This window comes from Suncus etruscus, chromosome 1 (assembly GCF_024139225.1).
Source record: "Suncus etruscus isolate mSunEtr1 chromosome 1, mSunEtr1.pri.cur, whole genome shotgun sequence".
NCBI lineage: Eukaryota > Metazoa > Chordata > Mammalia > Eulipotyphla > Soricidae > Suncus > Suncus etruscus.
The window spans coordinates 166581123-166595366 of record NC_064848.1 but is presented as its reverse complement, the minus strand read 5'-3'; the positions used below and the strand labels follow the sequence as shown (position 1 = coordinate 166595366).

At 40.4% G+C, this 14244-nt stretch overlaps 2 protein-coding genes across 2 annotated transcripts in view; one reads left to right on the top strand and one right to left on the bottom strand.

Annotated features, from left to right (window-relative positions):
- The window catches only part of GIT1 (GIT ArfGAP 1), a 195184-nt gene that overhangs the window by 109162 nt on the left and 71778 nt on the right, over positions 1 to 14244 (top strand). The gene's annotated exons all lie outside the window — the stretch shown is intronic.
- The window catches only part of TAOK1 (TAO kinase 1), a 65269-nt gene that overhangs the window by 45216 nt on the left and 5809 nt on the right, over positions 1 to 14244 (bottom strand). The window contains exons 2-6 of the mRNA XM_049771393.1: positions 13197 to 13268; positions 9119 to 9220; positions 6463 to 6508; positions 5671 to 5767; positions 4130 to 4243 (exon numbers count right to left, since the gene is read on the bottom strand). Coding sequence (XP_049627350.1) covers positions 4130 to 4243; positions 5671 to 5767; positions 6463 to 6508; positions 9119 to 9220; positions 13197 to 13268 — 431 coding nt within the window. The remainder of the gene's footprint in view (positions 1 to 4129; positions 4244 to 5670; positions 5768 to 6462; positions 6509 to 9118; positions 9221 to 13196; positions 13269 to 14244) is intronic.

Below are 14244 nucleotides of genomic sequence, written 5' to 3'. Positions count from 1 at the left end.
ACAGGTAATTCTAATTTTTATTGCAGTTCTTCTAACATCTTTTAAAAATTTAATATTCATCATTTAAACAAAAAGTCATCATTTAAAGAAGGGAATCACTAAGTAATATATGCTCACAAAATGTTCTTTTTTTTTTATTTTATGTTTTGGTTTAGGGCCATACCAGGTGATGCTCAGAAACTACTCATTGCTCCGCACTCAGGAATCACTCCTAATGGTGCTTAGGGGACCATACGGGTGGGATGCCTGAGATGAAATTGGGTCGGCAGTGGGCAAGGCAAATGTCTTACCTGTCGTACTACCACTCTGGTCCCAGACTTAATCCTCTTCTTTTAAAAGGAGAGGATAATATGTTTTGAAATATTATTTTACATATAAAAATTCTGATAAAAACAGTGTTCTATAATTTTTTAAAAATTCATTTACGCTCAATAAATTTATAAAAAATATTATCTGTTCCTTTGTACACTGAGTTGGTAGCTAAGTTCTTTTAACAGTTGTACTGGCTGAGTACATTCATTAGACGTAGGAAGCTGTGAGATTGGCCTCTGATGAAAAGGAGAGAGAGAAAGACAGGTGAAAAGAGGGAAGAAAGGAAGGCAGGAGGAAGAAATTTAATAGTTACAAAGGACAAATACAAACACATACATACTCTGTATGTGCTTTTTTATTTATTTTGAATTTTTGGGCCATACCTGGCTGTGCTTAGGGATCACTCCTGGCAGTTCTTGAGGGACCATATAGGGTTCCCATTGATCAAGCCATGGTCAACTGCATATAAAGTGAATGCATTATCTCTCTATTAGATCTCTGGTGCAGGGCATATGCTTCATAGAGACTTAAAAGTTAAAGCTGCAGAATTAGTTCTCCAATTTAATGAAACACTACCACATAATACTAATTAGCAGTGCCAGACCTCACAGACATCTCAGTCAAGACAAAATTATTTTTTATTTTTGTTTTTTTAGGTCACATGCGGAGCTGCTTAGGGGTAATAACCTAATAACCTGGTGGATAATAACCTGGTGGGCTCTCCGGCGGGGTCAGGGATGCTCATATGAGATGCTGGGAATTGAACCTGGGTTGACCGCATATAAAGCAAACGCCCTACCCACTGTGCTATTATGGTGCTGGCCCCAAATCAGAATTTCTATGTGAAATATGGCTTCATTTTTCTTTTCTTTTCTTTTTTTTTTTTTTTTTTTTGTGTTTGGGTCACACCCGGCAGCACTCAGGGGTTACTCCTGGCTCTACACTCAGAAATCGCCCCTGGCAGGCATGGAGACCATATGAGATGCTGGGATTCGAACCACCGTCCTTCTGTATGGAAGGCAAACAAACGCCTTACCCTCCATGCTATCTCGCCAGCCCTCATTTTTCAATACACATAACATGCCAGCCTCTCTACTGATGACAAATTGACATAGGATCCTATATTAGAAAGGGATGGCCTTGCATGTAGTCAACTCAAATCTGTTTGGAGTAATTTCTTTCCTTTATTTTCGGTTTTTGGGCCATACCCAGCAGCACTCAGGGGTTACTCCTGGCTATCTGCTCAGAAATAGCTCCTGGCAGGTACGGGGGACCATATGGGACACCGGGATTCAAACCAACCACCTTAGGTCCTGGGTCGGCTGCTTGCAAGGCAAACACCACTGTGCTATTCCTCTGGCCCCCTGTCTGGAGTAATTTCTAAGCACAGGGCCAGGAGTAACCCCATAGCATAGCTGGGTGTGGCCCCAAAACCCAAACCCCTACACCCAAAAAAGAAAGAAATGAAGGCCAGAGAAAGAGAATACAGGAGGCAATATGGAACTTGCCTAGCATGTAGCAGACCATTTCTATCCTTGCCACCACATTTGGCACTCACAGTACAGAACCAATAGTAAGTTTTATGTATTCCCTGGAAGAACAATGTAACCCCTAAAAAGGGGGTGAGTGGAATGGAGGGAAGGTAATTATGAAGAACAAAAAAAAGGAGTAGAATAAAATATAGGAAGATGACTGGGCATTGATAAGTATTTGTATCCTGATTCTTCATTATATCTCATAAATAAAATGCTCTATCTCAAAATGTTCCTCTGATATTGCTTTAAGGATTTAAATCCCAGAGCAATGTATCACTGTACTATGCAAGATGGGTAAAAATTTCTTATATTGAGGAGGAGATAAAATATTTCAAAGTAGGAGGACAAAGTGATAGTACAGCAGGGAAGGTGCTTGGCTTGCATGCAGCTGACCTAAGTTCAATCTCTGATGTCCATATGGTCCCCTGAGTGCAGAGCCAAGAGCAGTCTCTGAAAACACCCAGGTGAGGCACCCAAACAGAAACAAATAGAAAGAATATTCGAGGGGCTGGAGCAATAGCACAGCAGGGCATTTGCCTTATGCGCAGTTGATCCAGGATGAACCTGATTCGATCCTGGTGTCCCATATGGTTCCCCTAGCCAGTAGCAATTTCTAAGCGCATAGCCAGGAGTAACTCCTGATCATCACCAGGTGTGGCCCAAACAACCCCCCCCAAAAAAAAGAATATTTGATAATATGAACAGCTAAATCTCTAAGGTGAGATCTGACTACAGGGTTAAAAAGTCAGCGTCTCTCCTTTTGGAAGGGTATTGGGCTGAACAGCCCTAACCCATCACTGTAAAACTCAGCAGTCTCCACCCATCACTACCATCTTCCCAGAAGAGTTTGGCTCCTTCCGGGCCCGGAGAGATAGCACAGCGGTGTTTGCCTTGCAAGCAGCTGATCCAGGACCAAAGGTGGTTGGTTCGAAACCCGGTGTCCCATATGGTCCCCCGTGCCTGCCAGGAGCTATTTCTGAGCAGACAGCCAGGAGTAACCCCTGAGCACAGCCGGGTGTGACCCAAAAACAAACAAAAAAAAAAAAAAAAGAAAAAAGAGTTTGGCTCCTTCCAAGCTTCAAAAGAAAATAATGGGCACCAAAACTTCCCAGGTAGTTCCAAGCTGGTACTCTATGGTACTCTCAGAAGGGTAACTTTCCCTTTCTGCATGAAGTATAGCAGCAGCTCAACACTACACCCAACACTCTCCAAAAGAAATGGCCCAGGGCCTGAAGCAGTGGCACAAGAGATAAAGCGTCTGCCTTGTCCTCGCTAGACTAGGATGGACCACGGTTCAATCCCTTGGCGTCCCATAGGGTCCTCCAAGCCAGGAGCGATTTCTGAGCGCATAGCCAGCAGTAACCCCTGAACGTCACAGGGTATGATCCAAAAACCAAAACCAAAAAAAAAAAAAAAAAAAGGAAAGAAATGGCCCAGCTCTCACACTTAACTTTATCAAACTTCCAGGCTACCAAATTCATTTTAAAAAGTCTATAAATTCTGGACTGTGCAGCTGCATCCACATGTGGTTGGGAAACACTTCAATATAGTAGTGTCAGTCCAGTGTATCATAAGCAATCTAAGCTATAGGAGCCAGAGTGGTGGCACAAAGGGTAAGGCTGCCTTGTGAGCTAGCCTAAGACAGGCGTCACCGGGTGTTGCCCAAAAACCGTGAAATAAACAAAAAGAAATCTAAGATACATAGTGAGTGATCTACCAAGCTTAGTGAGCTTAAACTATAGCACAGAAGGTTCCACTAGCACCAACCACAGCCAGTAAATCCTTATACACTGATTTTAGTAGCACAAAAGAAAACTATATAATTTCAAACTGACCCATGTTAATCTAAGTTTTGATAATTCAATAGAATTTGCCTTTGTGTTTTAGCAAGCAATATGAAGTAATTTGTGCGTGCATGAAGGTAGGCTATGGTGGTAGGTGGGAAATTGGGGACAACTGTGAAAGGAAGGTCAATTGGTGTTTGAACATTCAATGTCTGAAAGAACGGTATTATTGTATAATAATATTATAAATTATATATAAAATATATTATAAATAAATAAATAATAATATAATTGTATAATAATATTGTAGAACAACTTGCTAAATAAAAAAAGTGGACAAAATAAAAACAGTGAGAGACATAAGGGAAGTAAATGCTTGAAATTGAAATGTTCTCAAAAGTATTTCAAGAGAAAATAACATACCTGAAAAAAGTGCAATATTTAAATAAACTGCCAATTTAAATTATGAGGATCAATATTTGAGAAAACCATTCTTACCAATATGGTGTTCCCACAAAAGAATTGGCAGGAGATGCCATGGAAGCAGACCCAAAGTCAGCGAGTTTCACCTGGCCTGGTTCTGTTAGTAGAATATTTCCTGCTTTGATATCTCTGGGTTTAAAGAACAAAGAAAAATTACTTCTCTTACCTTCATTAAGTTGTGTTGAAATGATAAAAATTTAAATTTAAAAAATATGGAAGAAAACAAAATAAGTACTATGATAATTACTCAACTGGGATGAGAATTAAGATTCAAAATAAGAGAGCACAGAAACCCAGACTTTAAATAAACATATGGTGACAACTTTCTAAAAGAGAAAAAACACGAGTAAAAATAAAACGTAGGTCTACACCTAGGTTGTTTTTTTTTTTTTTTTGAGTGGGGGGTTGGGGCTATTACCTGGCAGTGTTCGGGGATTACTCATGGCTCTGTGCTCAGAAATCACTCCTGGCAGGCTGCGGGGACCATATGGAATGCCAGAAATCGAACCCGGCTGTGTACAAGGCATACACCCTACCACTGTGTTATCACTCCAACCCCTATACCCAGCAGCTTTCAGAGTTCATCACACTATCCCTGCTCCCTCATTCCTTTCAGGGTCTCTTTACTGCACCACCAACCAGAGAACGTTAAGAAGGAAATAGAATGGAACCTGGCTATTATTCTTCCCTACCCTGCTGCACTCATGATAATATTAAAACACATTCTTGCAAGCACTGTCAAAGGGAAAATTCAGTTCAGGCTTACAGTAGTAATGCCTTAATTTGAGTCTCTGCTTTACAAAGAACTTAGTAGCTAAACTGGTCCTGACTCTAGATTATTGCCAGTGTCACATGAAGTCAGAAGCAATCAGTTCAGAACCAGGTCTCTGAGTTTTGGGATTCAGCTCTGGTGAGGGAGGCAACAGATCTGAGGATGATGGGGGCAAAGGTAGGTGGCTGGTGTGGCCTGTGCAGACGACCACCAGGGCACAGCCCTTTGCGCTCCCCCCATCCTGAAATCTCCTTTTTCTCTCCCTCCCTCTCCCCCCAACTCACTTCCTTCCTTCTTCCTTCCTTTTTTTCTTTTTGGTGGCACTCAGGGGTTATTCCTGGCTCTGCACTCAGAAATCACCCTGGCAGGCTCAGGGGACCATATGGGATGCCAGGGATCAAACCTGGCTCAGCCACGTACAAGGCAAACACTCTTATCTGTTGTGATATTGCTCCAGCCTCGGAAACCTCTATTTTACTCTGAAAGCTAGAAAATACCCTTCCTTCCTCATGCACCCCCAAGGGGGAATAATGGCAGCAGGACAGAGTACATCTCCAACCAAGGAACATTAACTAGCTTGCAAAGTGGCTCCCTCTCAGGAGTGGGTCTGTGTGTCAATTAGGTCACTGACTCCTACATATCAGAGAATAATGGGCCACAGGACAGTAAATGACTCTGAAATACCCTTGTTTGGCTATAAAATTTCAAGGTTAATATGTTCCATATTAACAAATTCAATAGACAAAAATCCTTATAAATATATAACAATTTCAAAGTTGCTTACCTATGGATCATGGTATGAGAATGTAAGTAAGCTAATCCCTGTAGAGCACCATGTGTAATTGCTGCTATTTCCACTTCTTGCAATGGCTTTTTGTGAACTTAAAAAAATAAGAATTTATTATTTTATAAAATATTTGTTTAAAATCATAAATATAAACACCTACTACATGGGGTAATATTGTAAAACATTTAGCAAGAAGCAATTTGTTTCCCAAGTTGTTATAATAATTAAGGCTATTAAACTTCATAATTTGTAAATGACTATAATGCTTGTTAGAGTTTACAACCAATTTATCTACAGTAACCTTTAACAATTATTTTGTAATTATAAAAAGAAAAGAAACAAACTAATTATTCTCCCTGTATTCTCACAGATCTTCATTTCTAATAGAAAAGATCATTCTGAATGACGAAGATCTCAGAAAGACACTTTTTTTGTTGAAACAAGATCATTTTTATTAAAACTTATTTAGAAAATGTGTGGAGAAAGAGGAAGTACATGTTCAAGAGAGAACATAGGCTTCTTTAGAGCCAAGATACGTGTTCAAGGGAGAACACAGGCTTGAAAAGCAAGCCAAAAACATTTTTTACTCAGTCATAAGAGAAAAAGTTCACCTGTTCTGAACAACTCTTTAACATTTAATGGCGATAATGTATACCATGCTGGGAATCTAGGAAAGGCTAATAATTTTACTATTTCTGAAAAGATTCTTAATATTAGCATTCTTTAAAAAAAATCAAACCGAATAATTTTTGTTAATGATTTTTATTTAATAATGAAAAGGAAACCTACCTTCCAGTAAATCTGAAGCAGATCCTAAACAATATTCCATTACAAGCTATATGGGGGAAAAAAAGATAAGAAAAATGCAACACATTAAGACATGAAAAAGATTCTATTTGAGGTCAAATAAACTCACCAGAGATCAAGAAAGTCTATTTTGAAGATATAGTCTACTTTGAGGAAAACCTGCCAGGAGTGATTCACGAGTGCAGAGCCAGAAGTAACCCAAGTGTCACTGGGTGTGGCCCCCCAAAAAGACAAAACAACAAAAAAAGCTGAGTACATGCTTCTCCTGTAGGAGGCATTAGATCAAAGTTATGATCCCTAGTACTCTGTGGTCCTATGAAAACTATCAAGAGTGATCCTTTGAGGGCCAGAGCAATTACACAGCAGGTAGGGCATTTGCCTTGCATGCAGACGACTTGGGTTCAAACCACAGCATTCTATATGATTCCCTGAGACTACTAGGAGTTATTTCTGAGTGCAGAGCCAAGATCAGCCCCACTGGATGTGGCCCCAAAAACCCAAACCCAAACCAAACCAAATGAGTGCTTGAGTATGATACTTCCTGGCCCCCAATCTAAAATAAAATCCACAAAATAAAAGCCAAAAATTTTTGAGAAGGATGTAGTTCATGTCTTCAATGCATGAGGCTAGAGTTTAATCCCTGCATCATAAAAGCAACAACATGATCCACAGTGATAGAATAATGGGTAGGGTGGGCCCGGAGAGATAGCACAGCGGTGTTTGCCTTGCAAGCAATCCAGGACCAAAGGTGGTTGGTTCGAATCCCCGGTGTCCTAATTGGTCCCCCGTGCCTGCCAGGAGCTATTTCTGAGCAGACAGCCAGGAGTAACCCCTGAGCACCGCCGGGTGTGGCCCAAAAACAAAACAAAACAAAAAGAATAATGGGTAGGGTACTTGCCAACCTCAAGTTAAGATTCCCAGATCCCATATGGTCCCCAAGTGCTACAGGAGCAATTTCTAAGGGTAGAGCCAGGAATAACCACTGGGTATTTCCAGGTGATGCCCAACTCCCATCCCACCCCCAATAACAAAAGTTCTCTACTTAGCAATTTGTTAAATGCATATATAAGGTTAATCTAATGATAAATTAACTGTTAGTATATCAATAGCAGTGCACACCACTGATGGCTCACATCTAAATGTGGTTTAATGATCAAATTGCCAGTGCCATGCTATAATGATATATAATGAGATATATATATATATATATATATATATATATATATATATATATATATATATAAAATGATACATATAATGATAGTACAGCTGGTTACTTTCTGACTATAGGGACTTGTCTTGCATATGGCTGACCCAGGTTCAATACCTGGAGTACCATATGGTCATTGGGGCCTACCAGGAGTGATTCTGAGTGTAGAGCACTACCAGGTGTGGAGCCCTTCCCAACAAACCAAACAAATTGCAGTGCTAGCATCATTGTATTAAAACAATCTTAAAGGAGATGGAGAGAGGGTACAGCATGTAGGGCATTTGCCTTGCATGCAACTGACCCAGGTTTAGTATTCCAGTTTTGTCCCCTTAGCACAAAGTCAGCCCTGAGCAGATGTGGCTCCAAAACAAAACAAAACAAAACAAAACAAATTTTAGAGAGGCTACATCCAGCAGTACTAAAAGCCCTTTGATGTTAGAAAGACTGAGTGCTTTGGAATCAGGGCTACAACCAACAATGCTCAATGGGCATACAGTGCCAGGTTGAAATCTAGTTTTTCTTATAAGCTAAGCATATGCTCTATCACTTGAGCACCTGACAATATGGCCACAGATAGTTAATCGTTTTAAATGTCAAGAATCACTGTATTTGGGGTTGGACAGATAGCACAGCAGTAAGGCATTTGCCTTGCATGTGGCCTAGGACAAACCCGGGTACTGATCCCCGGCATCCCATATGGTTCTCCAAGCCTTCCAAGAGCAATTTCTGAGCCCACCGCCAGGAGTAGTAACCCCTGAACGCTGCTGGGTGTCGCCCCCCCCCCCCAAAAAAAATCACTATATAAGTGTTTCCTACGTAATTGCTAAAACTGTAAAAGGGATCTTTTTGGGGGGGCCACAACTAGTGGCACTCAGGAGTTGCTCCTGGCAAGACTGGGGGACCATATAAGATACCAGGGATCGAACCAAGTTCCATTCTGGGTCAGCTGCGTGCAAAGCAAATAAATACTCTACCGCTATGCTATCACTCCAGCCCCAATAATCTTTACTCTTTGAATAAAATATTTATCTATCTCTTGTCTTATATAAAGAATCATAATCAATTCAAATTTCATCAGGATTCACTTCAGAATTATTGTGGTTTATAAGTTAAAATACAATTAATGTTGAAAAGAAATGCTAGATCTCATTCTCAATAGGATCGTTTTCATGTTTGATACACATTTGAGAATGCTACTAAAGAATATCAAGAAATAATTTTACCTATACTTAAAGCTAAATCAATTAAATCTCTGTAGCCAACGTAAAATTCCATTATTTCACTTTGCCTAGAAACTCTAGGATATATTTCTCTTCCTCCCTCAGTGTGAACTAACAATTCACAGTATAACAGCATGACATTACCAAACCTCTTTAAGACTTAATTAATTCTAAACCAAAATCCAGAATGGTAAGAGCAGATACCTACCCATGCTGTGTGCTCACGTAAATAGCAGCCTTTATATTCTATACTATTGGGATGTTTTATTCTTTGTAGAAATTTAACTTCCTTAATAATGTCCTGCCATTTCTGTAAGGAGAGAAAAAGAAAAAAGGAATTAGAAAAAGTTGTTTTTCCTCAGAACATTATGTAAGAAAAAAGTAAATATGAGATAAAGAAAGGATAATGAGAACTTCTACTCTATTTGTACTACTTAAGTTTCAAAATAAAAAATTTAATGGAGCCGGAGAGAGAGCATGGAGTTAAGGCGTTTGCCTTTCATGCAGGAGGTCATCAGTTTGAATCCCGGCATCCCATATGGTCCCCCGTGCCTGCCAGGAGCAATTTTTGAGCATGGAGCCAAGAATAACCCCTGAGCATTGCCAGGTGTGAACCAAAAACCACCAAAAAAATTTTTAAATAAATTACATTGATCTGATTTATAATCATATAATTTATAAAAAATTATATCACTAATGCAGCAGCTATGCTCACCATTCTACCACCACTTGTAAAAATTATGGGTATGGCTCAAAAACCCAAAATAAAGTGTTTGTGTGTGTGTCTGTGTGTGTGTGTCCAGAGCAGAGCCAGTAGTTGCCTCAAAACCAAGGGGGAAAAAAAAACAGGAGCTGAAGCACAGTGGTAGGGCATTTGCCTTACACGAGGCTGACCTAGGACAGACCTCAATTCGATCCCCTGGTGTCCCACAAGGTCCCCGAGCCAGGAGCGATTTCTGCTTTTTTTCCTCTCTCTTTTTTAGGGTCACCCCAGCAGCACTCAGTGGTTACTCCTGGCTCTACGCTCAGAAATCACTCCTGGCAGGCTCAGGGGACCATATGGGATGCCAGGATTCGAACCACCATCCTTCTGCATGCAAGGCAAACGCCCACTTCCATGCTATCTCTCCAGCCCCAGGAGTGATTTCTGAATGCATAGCCAAGAATAACCCCTGAGTGTCACCAGGTGTGGCCCAAAAACCAAAACCAAAGCCAAAACAAAACCAAAAAAAACCCCAACAACAACAACAACAAAAACCCACACACAATACACCAAATACCTAGAAAGCAACTTAACAAAATATCTGGAAAAACAAACAAAATGAATATACTGAAAACTATGTATCAATATAAAAAGAAACAGAGAGGGGCCGGAGAGACAGCATGGAGGTAGGGCATTTGCCTTGCATGCAGAACGAGTGTTTTAAATCCCGGCATCCCATCTGGTCCCCAGAGCCTGCCAGCAGCGATTTCTGAGTGTAGAGATTTCTGAGCGCTGCCAGGTGTGACCCAAAAAACAAAAACAAAAAAACAAAAAACAAAAAACAAAAAAAAACAAAAATAAAAAAAGAAACAGAAGACAGAGGAAATGGGAAAATACTTCATATTTATTGCTTGGAAAAATAAAAACTGTTAAAAATAACAATTGTATCCAAGAGATTGTTCAGATTCAATGCAAATACTATCAAAATTCCAATGATATCCTTCAAGACACAGAACAAATACTACTATTAAAATTTGTATGGATGGGGCCGGGCGGTGGCGCTGGAGGTAAGGTGCCTGCCTTGCCTGCGCTAGCCTAGGACGGACCGCGGTTCGATCCCCCGGCGTCCCATATGGTCCCCCAAGAAGCCAGGAGCAACTTCTGAGCACATAGCCAGGAGTAACCCCTGAGCATCACAGGGTGTGGCCCAAAAACCAAAAAAAAAAAAAAAAAAAAAAATTGTATGGAGTCAGACAATCAAAATAATCAAAGCATTCTCCGATAAGGGGGGGGGGGGCAGAGCAATAGCACAGTGGTAATGGCTGTGCTATTACACGCGGCCAACATAGAGGACAGACCACGGTTCGAACCCCAACATCCCATATGGTCACCCCCACGCCTGGCAGGAGTGACTTCTGAGCGTAGAACAAGGAGTTAGCTGAGCGCCGTCAGAAATGATCCAAAACCAAAACAAAACAAAACCAAAAAAAAGAAGAAAATGCATTTCTGTCCTTAAACTACTCAGCTATAATAACTGATAAAATTCTACCTTTTGCTTTAAGTTGGAATGAAAACTAGAGAGTGCTTTTCTTTTTTTCGAATTAAGTGAATTAATCACATGGAGAAGGTTAAGGAACAGATGTTCTCACTCACATATGATATATAAAAACAATGAAAGGGAATGACAATAGCAAGTGAAAAAAACCTTTGGACTGACAACAGAATTGACATTCAGAGGTGGAATAGGGAAAAGAGAATGGGGGAAGACTAGAAATGACATAAGGATAGAGATGGGGGCCAAAGAGATAGTATAGAGAGCAAGGCATTTGTCTTGTAATGCGCCTGACCTGAGTTTGACCCCCAGCACCCCATTTGGTACCCCAAACCCACCACCAAAGTGATCCCTGAGCCTAGAATCAAGAGTAAGTAAGCCCTAAACACTGCCAGTTGTAACCCCAAAACAAAAACAAAACAAGGGGCCCGAAGAGATAGCACAGCGGCGTTTGCAAGCAGTCGATCCGGGACCAAAGGTGGTTGGTTCAAATCCTGGTGTCCCAATTGGTCCCCCATGCCTGCCAGGGGCTATTTCTGAGCAGACAGCCAGGAGTAACCCCTGAGCATCGCCGGGTGTGGCCCAAAAAAACAAAAACAAAAAAAAACAAAAAAACAAGATAGAGATGTATGGTTTCACTGGTGATAGTGGAGATACATAATTTTGTATACAAAAGGTATAAACATGAATACTATTAGAAAATATATTAAATTTGGGGCCAGTGAGGTGGCGCTAGAGGTAAGGTGTCTGCCTTGCAAGCACTAGCCAAGGAAGGACCGAGGTTCGATCCCCCGCATCCCATATGGTCCCCCAAGCCAGGGGCAATTTCTGAGCACTTAGCCAGGAGTAACCCCTGAGCATCAAAAGGGTGTGGCTCAAAAAAAAACAAAAATTAAAAATTTCATTTTTGGGCCCCGAGCATAGCACAATGGGTAAGGGCATTTGCTTTGCAGGTGGCTGATCCGGGTTCAATCCCTGGAGCCTGACCAGGAGTGATAATGTCTGAGCACAGAACCAGGAGTAACCCGAGCACCGCTGGGTGTGGCTCAAAAACAAAAATAAAACAAAGCAAAACTAGAAAATATATTAAATTTTATATCCAATATAATTTACAGTCAAGTTAATCTTATTCTAGTTTCTTTTGTTTAGGAGCTGATAATCTCTAGGATTATCAGTTGTAAGACATAACTTAAAAATTGAAAGCATGTGGGGGCCAGAGAGATAGCATAGAGGTGGGTATGTAGATGGATGGTGGTTCAAATCCCGTCTTCCCATATGGTCCCTCAAGCCTGCCAGGGGCCATTTCTGAGTGCAGAGTCAGGAGTAACCCCTGAGCGCTGTCGGGTGTGACTCCCCCCCACCCCAAAAAAAATTTTTTTGAAAGCATGTGATATAATTTGGAAGGCTTCGTGAGAGGGAAAGGGTAATTAGTAATATTCTGTTTACAGTCTAGGTATACAATCAAATCCTTAGGAGAAAAATCAGTGAGATATACTTTAAATCAGGGGTCTTAAATTCGCAGCCCACGGGCCTTTTGCGGCCCTCCGTACAACATTTTGTGGCCCTGCCCTAGAGGAATCTTTTTTTTTTTTTTTTTTTTTTTTTTTTTTTGGTTTTTGGGCCACACCCGTTTGATGCTCAGGGGTTACTCCTGGCTATGCGCTCAGAAGTCACTCCTGGCTTGGGGGGACCATATGGGACGCCGGGGGATCGAACCGCGATCCGTCCTATGCTAGCGCTTGCAAGGCAGACACCTTACCTCTAGCGCCACCTTCCCGGCCCCAGGAATCTTTTTTTGTTTTGTTTTGTTTTGTTTTAGTTGTTTGGGTCACACCCCCCAATGTTCAAGGCTTACTACTGACTTTGCACTCAAGGATCACCCCGACTTTGCCACCTGTGGCCCCCAGGTAAATTGAGTTTGAGACCCCTGCTTTAAATGTTTTTTTATTGCTTCTGAAAAAATTCCTACTAATCTCAAATTCAAATAGTATGTTCTTTTCCTACCATGTAAAGACTAAAAATTGTACTTACCTCTGTGGATTGCTTTCCACTATAAGACATTTTCTTAATAGCCACCACTTCATTGGTACGCACATCTCGTGCCTAAAAAAAGAAAAAGCCCCAAAGAACCACTGTGAAATCAATGGATTAAATAAATCTGGGCAACAATCTCTAAGTATAAAAGCATTCAGAAATTCAAAAGCTTCTTACCATGTCAAAAAGGATGTCAAAAGTATGTTTGTTTGTTTGTTTGTTTAAATAAGGGCATGTGATAGTAAGGACAGAACTCGAATCCTAGTTCTACCATTTTAGCTATTTCTTCAAGAACTCAAAATGAATGAACAATTATCTAACAAAAAAAAATTTAAAGTGATCTAATAAAATTTGATCAAATAAAAGTGATCTAATGAAATTATAGGTACTGGGAGGAGTGGGGAGGGTGCTTTGGGCTTCAATAGGCAGTGCTCTGGCACTAACTCCTAGCAGTGCTCACAGAGGATTATATAGAAAAGAGTTGGCTGTATGCAAGACAAGTATTTTCACAGCTATACTATCTTTCTGGCCCTAACTTCATAAAGGCAACTGGTTTAAATTAAGAACTGAAACCTGGGGATGGAGAGATAGTGCAGTTGTAAGGTGCTTGCAATGCACACATCTGACTTGGATTCAATTCTGAGCATCCCATATGATCCTCCATGCACAAGCACGCTGGGGGAGGGGAGGGCCCCAGGTATAATCATGACCCAAAAACTAAAAAGAGAATCGAAACTTCTCAAACAGCACAAAATAAAGTTAGGTACCATTATTTTATAAAAATATACAGGAAAATTCTAAATAAACTTTAAAAATATGACAAAACATTAAGTCTTTCATTGTGAATAAAATATGCTATAATAGAAATGTGTAAGATTTCATTACTGAGAAAATGCTTCCTAATTTATCACATCTTTTAAAAAGGCCAAAGGGAAAATTATGTACAAGTGCTCAGTTAAGTATTAGCAGCCTAGCTCTAAATGTTTTAAATTATAGGGAAGAGAAAAATCTTAGGTAAGAAAAATTAGAAAAATAATTCTTTCAG